Source organism: Nicotiana tabacum, chromosome 24 (genome assembly GCF_000715075.1).
Source record: "Nicotiana tabacum cultivar K326 chromosome 24, ASM71507v2, whole genome shotgun sequence".
Taxonomy (NCBI): domain Eukaryota; kingdom Viridiplantae; phylum Streptophyta; class Magnoliopsida; order Solanales; family Solanaceae; genus Nicotiana; species Nicotiana tabacum.
In genome coordinates, this window is record NC_134103.1 from 78,739,187 (window position 1) to 78,749,824 (window position 10,638).

The following is a 10,638-nucleotide window of genomic DNA, read 5'->3' on the forward strand; positions in this document are numbered from 1 at the left end:
ATCGGTTTTTCATATAAAATAAATTAAAACTATTATTCAAAAAACCGACCGAAATTGGTCGGTTATTTCAGTCGGTGATTTTAAAAAACCGACCGACTTCGGTCGGTAATTTTATATTTTTAATAAAACTGACTGAAATCGGTTGGTTATTTTCGCGCGAAAATACAATTAAAGAGTACAAATAAAATAAAAGATAGTCTTAAACCACAGAGGCAGATCTAGGATTTGAAGGTTCCGGGTGCCATATTATTTTATACATAAATGTACTATTATTTATACTGTCCAAATGGGATAAATATTTAGTCGGTTTGATCAAATTTGTGTTTCGGTTCGAGCTATTCATCTTTTCCATTTATATAGATAAATATATCGAACGAAAAAAAATAATGACAACTTAGCACACATCATAAAATTTTCAGCAGTAATACCAATATCATAAAATTTCTTCTACATGAAAAGTACAAAAAGACAACCATTTCTTTCATTTTCTGATAATTGAAAATATCTTCCAATTAACAAAATACTACCATAATAAGTTGGTCACTACAACTAATAAGTAAGACATACATAATTCTTTCATCCTTGGGTAAACAAAAACATACATGAAGATTATTTATTTACAACTGTCCTCGACGAATTTTCATATTTTGAAAACGGTCAATAATAGCATCATTACTTACCTTTTCAAATGCTTCACGTTCTATGTAAAAAAATTAAACAATTATTTAAATATTGATCACCAATGCTATTTCGCACTTCATTTTTTATCTGCTTCATGGATGAAAATACTCTCTCCACATTTGCAGTAGCAACATGTAAATCAAAGTCAACTTCACGAGTAAATAAACAAGTGCATAAGTCTCCACAAGATTTGCTTCAACCAATGCTTTTGCTAAATCTCTAATTCCTTGCAAGTTGGAGAACTTGGGATCATCCCCTCGCATATGAATTATATGAAGGTATCGAGTTGATAACTCAAATCCCGAAGCTGGAATTTATCAAATTCATTTGGATAACATTTTGCCAGTGTCATTATTCTATCCTTATCAAAATTAGCAAAGGAATTAACTGGACTCAAGCTAGCCATCCCAAGAAGCAAATCACTACTTACTACATCAAAACGTTCATTAAGCTCTTGAAGTTGCACATCAATCACAACACAAAAGATTTCAACACGCAAGTGATGTGAGTAACAAACATTAGACTTACGCTTAGACTTTCCAGGAAAGTAAGACTCATCCATCTTCGGAATCAAAATATCATGCCTATCACAAAATGAGGAAACATCATCCAATAGAGATTTCCATCCAGTTTCCCTCATATCTTGCAACCTTTTCTTTGTAATGTCAAGAAACACCACGGCATTAACAATATCTTGATCCTTTTTTTGTAAAATCTTGCTCAATTCATTTGACATGGCCAACACTTTCACCATCAAATGAAGCACGAAAATAAATTTGAATGTTCTAATCTTACCCAAAACTCTGCTTGATTTCTTTCATGTGAGGTAGAACATTCATACTCAATCAATTTAAGCACACAAACAATAGAAGAGAAAATAGCAATAAAGTTATCCAATATTTTAAAATGGGATCTCCAAAGAGTATCACCTGCTTGATTTAATCATCGGCTAATATACCAAAGTAATCTCCATTCAAGTCTTCAATTATAGATTTCAATGTTTCTTTTGCACAAGCATTGACAATATCCTTTTGAATCATAGGACAAGTTAAAGTATCATTTTGTGGAGCATTTTCTAATATTACTTTTCCCACATCCGGATACTTGTCCCCATGCCACCGCAAAAAGCTTAGAAATAAGCCTTGATTTGTTGAATATTCACTTTCGTCATGACCTTGGAAAGGTAATCCATGATGCAAGAGAAGTCTTGCAACATCAATTGAGGCTTCCAAGCGCATTCGGCACTCACTTTTCACCTTCTCTGAATGCTTGTCTAAAACAACTTGAATTGATTGATGATGATTTGACAAATCTAGCATCTTGTTGAAACATTTATTATGGACACTACTAATCTTACCGACATGCAAACGGAACCTTTCAAAAGCCTTATTCCAAGCCCTAAAATCACTTTTTATAAAACATTCACCCGCACTTCCATGAACGCATTCATTTTTGAACAAATAACAACATAGACAATATGCGGCATCGTTTTTCACACTATACTCCAACCATCTTGAAAATGAACTTTTGAACCAACTTGGTTTAAATTGGCGCATTCTCCCTCCTATTGTAGTTTTAGGAAATTGATGATTGGTAGGTTGACAAGGCCCATTTTGAATGTAATATCTCCTCACCTCATCTCGTAATCGAGGGCTATAATTAGCAATGTGTATTCTTTCTCCTGGGTCGGTGCTAAATGATTCTGAGTCAAGCTCGTCGATAAGATGAGAAAGATTGACATTCGCACGAATTTCTGGAGGTATCGCCTGACTCAATAATTGCACACTAGAACTTGGTTGAGAATAATTCATCTTTACGACAAATTTATCCATCTCAATCTTTCCTACAAAACAAATGTTCAATCCAACTCATAATTAATTTAAGGATGTCATATACATTTTTGGTATAAATTTTAATTAAGACTGAAAAAATCTAAACAACAAAATACTTTAAAAACTTATCTGATCATGAAACACATCATCTTAGCATATGTTTACACAAAAATCATGCAAAAGCTAAATAGCTAATACAATCAGAGATTCAAGGGAATAATATGCACAATAACACAATAAACTATAAATTAAAGATTGGAACAGAGAAAAAAAATTAAATCTGAATTGAATAAAAGGAAAACAAGGGAGAGAATGAAAGGGTCAAAGGGGTTTAGTAACTTATAAGTCTGTACTATAATACTATTAAATATTAACTATACCACCAAAAAATTTATTTTCAGGGAAACCCAACATAAAAAAACAAAAAAAAAAACAAAAGAATAAGAGAGATTTACAGTCACATTACAAAGCAGTGGTGCAGCAACAAGGTGAGGTGCAATGAAAAAACACCAAACGGTGGTGGCCAACCGCCGGTGAGTGGCGGACTGAAAAACTGAAAATTCAAGAGTCCCCAAGTTTGGGGCAGCAACACCGTAGATAAGAAGGGTTTTGGGTGGGAAGAGTTTTTGGGGGAAATAAGGGAGCTTTTGTATTTTAATTGATAAAGAAAGCAATAGAAAAGTCAAAAAGTATATAATAAAGTAAAACAAAGAATAAATAAGAGAGAAAACAAGTAAAGTGTCGTACACCTCACATTAATTGTCCAATAGTACACTAATAAAAGTTCCAAAAATTTTATATTTTATGTGTTGCACAGGTTTTCGAACTTCCGCTACTAGAGAGATATTTTCGGGTCTTTACCATTGGCACCCAATGGCTGTTTTGTTCATTAGGGTGCCATTTTATTATATGTACAATATTTCTTCTACAGATATAAATATATACACAAAGTTCCGATCGAGGTCTGCGGGTGTCGGCGCACCCCCTCGACTCTATGTAGATCCGCCTCTGTTAAACCACAATGTACCAATGGTGTAGTGGTAGAATAATATCCTGTCACAGTACAGACTCCGATACGATTCCCAGACGATGCATTTTTTAATTACATAATTAAAAATACCGACCGACTTCGGTCGGTTTTTTCGGCAGTTTTTTCTTTTTTGGTTGCTTGTGAAATTTTATTGATCGACCGACATCGGTCGAAAATTTCAACCGAATTCGGTCGCTATTTATTACCTACCAGCCTAATTTCGACGAATTAAAGTCAGTCGAAAATCGGTCGATTTTTCCAATTTTCCGACCGATTATGGTCGATATTTTCTGGAGGATTTTAGGTAGTTTTCTAGCGATGAAAGTTACATATTATTGTAAATCGTTTAATCGGATAGTGTAAAAGATAAGTACATGAATTAATGTACCTGGAGCAGTCAGTAGAGGGACTGATCTTGTAGGGAATGTTAACGCCACAAGCACTAGGGAGTCCAGCAACTTTACCTATATTAATTCCCGTAATAGCATTAGCAGCTGATTTCAGGCAAGTGCAAGCAGTCTTTCGGTCCACTGGGGTGCGAGCTGCACCCAACAGACCTTTAACGCCGCCACAACAACTCCCCAAAGGGCCGCGGCACTGCAGATAAGGGAGGCAAGGAGCCAGGCCAGACTGAACCTGGCCGCAGCTCAGTGGCCAGTGCCTCTGGATGGGGTTCGACCAGTGGTGGGCCCAAGATTTTGTGCAAGCGGATTCAATCTTAGAAATACATAACTTTAGTCGTAAAATAGTAGTTGTCAAGTGTGTTCAAATAAAATATTTATGCAACTTTAATCGTAATTTATACATATACATAGTATTATTTTTTGACGAAGCAGGTTCAGTTGAACCCGCTTTCCACCATGTGCGTCCGCCATTGGGTTCGACCACCACCATGCAGAGTAGCACAAAGCACGCAATCTTGCCAACCATTTCCATTCTTAAAAAGATAGAGAAGATAAAACAAGAGTGTGTAGTGTGAGGATTCAAAGTAGTACAAATGTTTTTGCTCGAGTGTTGGGTACATAAGCTAGTGAGAACTTTTGGGTATTTATAGAGGAAATTGGAAATAGATTAATGGCCGGCCAATGGAGGATTGAGAGAATTAGTTGGCAGTTGAGTTATATACTTATATTCAACGAGGGTACTTAATTAGGGAGGTGCCGCTGGCTATGTAAAGTCAAATTTAGCTCTTACGTGTTTGACTTTTAATGAACTACGCTAGGATTTAGGCACTCTGGAAATCGACACTTAAAAAAGACCGTGGTCCAAATCCTAGCATTCCTTACTTTTGATTTTGAGTTAATAAATAAGTTTAGAAGATTAGAGCAACTATGCTGTGGCATATATATTTGCTCTGGTTGTAGTGTCCATATCAAAGACAAGTGAGTTTGGTTCTATAACTGCACTAGTGGCAGAAAAAGTATATTTGATTATCATGGCTAATTAGACAAATGAGGACCAACAAAAGAGAATGATTAGTGTGAAGAAAAAGAAAAAAAATAGGTTATCTACTTATCTTGTTGTATACGTCTGTCTTTAGCACTTCAGTAGCTAATTAGGCAATAACGGTTCAGAGATGGAAACCAACATCATTTAGCAGTACACAGAATACGTTATTATTAAACTCAAAATATAACAGTGAAATGAGTTAAGCAATTCAGTAAACGATTTTAGGTGGAGTTTGTATTTTTAGCAGAAGAGTGCTTAATCAATAATGTTTTTGCAAAACAAGTAAACTTTTTATGGAAGGTCAAAATTTTAAAACTTTTTGCAAGAAATTCTTGGAAGCTAAAAATATCCATATGAACAAATTTCGAACCCTCGAATGGCTGTTATAGAATTTAAAATTCTAACCCGTAAAGTTTAAATCCTAGAGTCTGCTTCTCCTGCCTACTCCTACTGATCATCTTATTGTTGATTATGTCTGAATTCACGAGCAGGGCTAGGACTCAAAGAAATAAAGTTTCCAACGAAAAGCTCAAAATGATGCTCTTTGCCAACTTTCTGTATAAAATATTCTGCCCCAACCAATGCATTATATTACTTTCACTTCACTCCAAAAAATAACCCTCTAAAAACTCTCATGTTTCATCATTCTGTTGCACTTACATTTATCCCTCCAATCACTTTGCCTTGCTTCATTTTGCAGTTAAGCTTTTCTCTGCTTCTCCATTGTGAATTAGTGCATATCCATCCTTTCAACATGGGATGGACAAAATCTGCCAAAAGAAAACTCTCTTTTCCCATAATCACAGCCATTATCTGTACTTTAACCTTCATTTTTCTGTTGTACACTGAGAGGATTAGTACTATTTCTTATGGCTCTATTTTGAGGTTTAAGCCTTGTCCCAAAAGAAATTCTGCAGGTGTGCACCAGCTTGTCGATCTCAATTGCTTTCGTTATACTTTTTTGTCGTGCTGATATATTTTTTCTTTCTTGGCTTATTAGATGATAGAGAATTGCAGAGCGATCAACTAGACAATCCAACAGACGAGAGTCTTGATTTTGATCCTGATGAATGCAGTGTCACACATGGGAAATGGGTTTTTAATACTTCAATTAAGCCATTGTATTCAGACATGACTTGTCCTTTTATTGATAAACAATATTCTTGTATTAAGAATGGCCGAAACGATTCAGATTATCGATACTGGGAATGGCAGCCTGATGACTGCATGTTGCCAAGGTTAGCAAGTTACTTAAAATATCAATTTCAGTTTTCTGTTTCTGTAAGTAAATTACCATATTGCAAAATGAAAGAAATAGTAGGATTCTTGATTCTTGTTTCAACACGGTCCAGAAGCATGCATACTTGCACAAGTGAACTCAGGATTTAAAGTCAGTGGGTTCAGAATGAGTGTGATCTTATTATGTGTTACATTTAAAACTTATTTTTTTTCTGTATGTATACATAATTCGAGCTAAAAGCAATCAGTTCAGTTAAAGCAACATGGGTCGCCCTAGATCTGCCTCTGCTTAATGATGAAAGGTAGTTTTGTGAAATTATCAATATTCAGGTTTGATCCTGAGATTGCCCTCAGAAAGCTTCGAGGAAAGAGACTAATGTTTGCAGGGGATTCACTACAGAGAAATCAATGGGAGTCTTTTGTGTGTTTGATTGAATCTGTAATCCCAAAAGGCAAGAAATCCATGAAACGTGGCCGCGTTCACTCTGTATTCAAAGCTAAGGTAAATCACCATATAACTCAAACTATATATAAACCTTGTATGTTTGAAGAATTAGCTTGAAAGTTTGAAAATCTGCTTAATTTGGCAGGAATATGATGCTACAATTGAGTTCTATTGGGCTCCATTCTTGGTCGAGTCTAACACAGATATTCCTATCAAAAGTGATCCAAAGCAGAGAATAATTAAAGTGGACTCAATTGCCCAACGTGCCAAGCATTGGTTAGGAGCAGACATCCTTGTTTTCAATACTTATGTTTGGTGGATGAGCGGACTCAAGACCAAGGCACTGTAAGTTCTTCAATTATAACAGCGGAGCCAGAAATTTTAATAAGAAGATTCAAAAAAATATTGAGTTGAACATGCAACCTAAATCATTTTTTGAGCTACCCTACCACTAAACTAAAAGTTTCCATTGCTGCAAGTGAATTCAACAATTTTTTATATATATAAAAGAAAATCTTTTCACTTAAATGCACAGTATAAGTTTTCGAAGAAAATGGATTAAATTGAATCCTTCAGACCATGTAGCGCTCGTCTCTGTATAGAAGAATTTCTACATGGCTTTGCATATAACGCTTTTAAATTGATCAAAAAATACAGATGGGGCGAATTCGAAAATGGAGAAGAAGGTTATGAAGAATTAGATACAACAGTTTCTTATAGAGTAGCATTAAGAACATGGGCAAATTGGATTGATTCAACAGTTGATCCTAAAAAAACACGAGTCTTTTTCACTACTATGTCTCCTTCACACCAAAAGTAAGTTATCATAGCAAACAAACATAGTTATTTTCTAGTGGAACATAAACTAACTCAAGCATTTTTATACATATTTTCAGAAACAAAGAATGGGGGAACATAAATGGGATCAGGTGCTACAATGAGACAAGACCAGTAATGAAGAAGGGACACTGGGGAACTGGTTCAAACAAAGAGATGATGAATGTTGTGGCCAATGTCATGGGAAGAATGAAAGTTCCTGTTACTGTTTTGAATATCACACAATTATCTGAGTATAGAATTGATGCACATACATCAATATATGGTGAATTGCGAGGCAAATTGTTAACAGCTGAGCAAAGAGCTAATCCTTTACATTTTGCGGATTGCATACATTGGTGTTTGCCTGGAGTTCCTGATACTTGGAATCAGTTACTTTTTGCATATTTGTAGCCCCAAATTATAATGCTAAACAGACCGAAAATGATTCTTTGTAAAGTTTTTCACCCCATAAACCAACAACACATGCAAATTACATGCAAGTATGTAACCACGCTGGTTGAACTATGTAAAGTGAATCAATTGCCAGAGTGATTTCTTCCATAATTAACTTTATAATATGGATGTTTGGAGTTGTATTGTCTCAATTTGGCTTAATAAAGACATTCCAAGTTACTTACCTAGACTTGGATTGAGATGAGCTTAAATGGAGCGACATGGACTGTGAGGATACATATTGTTAATGGCCTAACACCAACTCAATTGGGATCTAGTGTTTTTGCATGTAGTTTATTGTTTGGGTCGATATGATGATTAACATATATATATATGGTTCACAAGGAGAAAGGGTTTTGTTGAAATATTGAATCTTAGCTTGAAAGCTTATGAAGAGTACCATATGGAGTGTAAAATTTAATTAGAATAGAATGGGATATTGTTTTTATATATCGATAATGAAAGATTTGTACATTATTAATATAATCTAGGGTGAATGACATAGTTACCCACAAAAATAAAACTATTTACCCTTATCTACCCATTTATTTTTCTACCCATCAAACTAATTACATTTCCTACCCTTTTGTGGGGAATTTTCTCCAATTCTTGTTTTATTTCTATGCTTCTTTTCTTTTTTCCTTTTTTTCTTTCTTTTCTCCTTTTCTTTTTTTCTCGTTTTCTTCTTATTTATTTTTCTCTTTTATTCATTTATTTTTGCTCAAATCATATTATTGTTATTTTTACCATAACTTATTTCACACTCAAATTTGACTTCTTCTTTATTTTTATTTTTTTATATTTATTTTCTTTATTTTTTGTTCCTTTTCTAATTCCACGTGATTGCCATGTAAACCTTGATCTCCTTCCCTACAAATATCAGTACACACTCTACCATTAACAGTAACACAACCTGTTATGGAGCAAGAAAACATAATCTACGGCCACCAAATCTCCATATATACTAGTTAGAATAGAAATGATAATAAAATATTGGAAAATGCAATAAAAATATAAGTAGCAAAAAAGACTTCTAGTACCATATGATACCAATATAGTATACGTGTATAACAACAAAGTATATGATTGCTCTAGAATATTGCTACAACTATCTGCGACTATACTACTGTACCAAAACATTAAAGGATGCAATAAAAGTATGAGAAAATTACATGCTCGCATTGCAAGCAAAATATTCACAAAACAACTCGCTCATTGCGTATACTAACATGATATATAGTTGTATGGGGTCGTTCCAACAATTGCCTATAACTATAAAAACTATTACACAGTACACATAATCTATGTCCATCGAAACAAAAAAATTCAAGCACTGCAAATCACGTTCATATAAATAATTTTAGAATATAATTCACTTAAAAATGCAGCTAAAACAACCAAAAAAATGCTCAAACTACCATATGATACCAATATGGCATATAACTATACCAACATGGTATACAGTTTTACTGGTTAATTCCCGGCAACTATATGACTATACTACTATTACATAACACACATTCATAAACAGAAAAATAAAAAAATAGTGTACCACATATTAATATAATAAAGTATTTCAAGATATTGTACTATATTACTATTATTAAAAGGAAATCAAATAGTGTACCAATTAAATGCATGTAATACAACCAAAAAGTGATTCAACTAGCATATGATACAAATATTGCATATAGCTATACTAATAGGGTATATAGTTGTACATGGTCGTTCCAACAACTGCATATAAATATAAAAACTATAGCATAATACACAAAATCTATGTCCATAGGTACAAGAAAATACAACACAATAAAACATGAACATATAAATCATTTTAGAATAGAATTCACTTAAAAATACAGCTAAAACAACCAAAAATTATTCCAACTACTATGTGATACCAATATGACATATAATTATACCAATAGGATATACAGTTCTACTAATTAATTTCAGGAAACTATGTATGACTATACTACTATTACATAATACACATGCATAAAGAGAAAAATTAAAAAATAGTGTACCCATATTAATATAATAATATATTTCAAGATATTATATTATAATACTATTATATAAAATAAATGCATAAAGAAACAATCAAAATGATTACATAATACACATGCATAAAGGTAAATTTAAAAAATTCAAGATATTGTACTATTCTACTATTACTAAAGAAAAATCAAATAGTGTACTAATAAAATGTAGCTAATACAAACAAAAAATATTCCAACTAACATATGATACCAGTATAGTATATAGCTATACGAACAGGGTATACAATTGTACGTGAAGAGATTATTTTTTTTTAAAATTTAATTATTAAACTGAAATAATATCATTTGTCAATAAAAATTTCAAACAAATTCTAAAAGGATCTAATTATAAGAGTATACCATTACATTATATAGTATACTATAATAGTATATCATTGGAATGAACTGTATACCAAAATAGTATATAGTATATCATTTTGGTATACAGTACAGATTCTTCTTCGCTAGTTCAATACAATAAGTTATACACTATTGAATTAAGTATTATATAACAAAATAGTTTATAATATGTTATTTTGGTATATAATGGATTGGTTCATTCCTTCAAAAAAAAAAGTAGTATACTATTGTAATTAATTATATACTCTTGAATTAATTATTGTATACCAATACGATATACAATATAAC

General features: G+C 33.0%; 1 protein-coding gene and 1 non-coding gene across 4 annotated transcripts; one reads left to right on the forward strand and one right to left on the reverse strand.

The window, feature by feature from the left end:
• Positions 1-411: 411 nt before the first annotated feature.
• LOC107760124 (uncharacterized) lies at positions 412-4,069 on the reverse strand. Its single transcript, XR_012706657.1, has 2 exons — positions 3,932-4,069; positions 412-2,524 (listed from the first exon to the last, which is right to left on the reverse strand). It is a non-coding gene; the product is annotated as an uncharacterized LOC107760124 (transcript).
• A 1,406-nt stretch (positions 4,070-5,475) lies between these two features.
• On the forward strand, positions 5,476-8,153 carry LOC107760122 (protein trichome birefringence-like 3). Of its 3 annotated transcripts, none has more exons than XM_075248442.1 (6): positions 5,490-5,909; positions 5,993-6,230; positions 6,538-6,733; positions 6,822-7,021; positions 7,334-7,492; positions 7,573-8,153. In XM_075248442.1, the coding sequence occupies exons 1-6, from the start codon at positions 5,627-5,629 to the stop codon at positions 7,904-7,906; spliced, it is 1,410 nt and encodes a 469-aa protein (XP_075104543.1). In that variant the 5' UTR covers positions 5,490-5,626; the 3' UTR covers positions 7,907-8,153. The 3 variants fall into 3 exon arrangements, with proteins under 3 accessions (XP_016433626.2, XP_075104543.1, XP_016433625.2); XM_016578139.2 differs by having other exon boundaries at positions 5,500-5,909; positions 6,562-6,733; XM_016578140.2 differs by lacking the exon at positions 7,334-7,492 and having other exon boundaries at positions 5,476-5,909.
• Positions 8,154-10,638: the final 2,485 nt, after the last annotated feature.

Excerpts from the sequence above, each read along its gene's own strand:
- LOC107760122 (XM_075248442.1), top strand. The coding sequence starts at position 5,627 with ATGTTTCATCATTCTGTTGCACTTACATTTATCCCTCCAATCACTTTG. Across the intron at positions 6,734-6,821 it reads ACTCTGTATTCAAAGCTAAG|GAATATGATGCTACAATTGA; the intron begins GTAAATCACCAT and ends TTAATTTGGCAG. Across the intron at positions 7,493-7,572 it reads ATGTCTCCTTCACACCAAAA|AAACAAAGAATGGGGGAACA; the intron begins GTAAGTTATCAT and ends ACATATTTTCAG.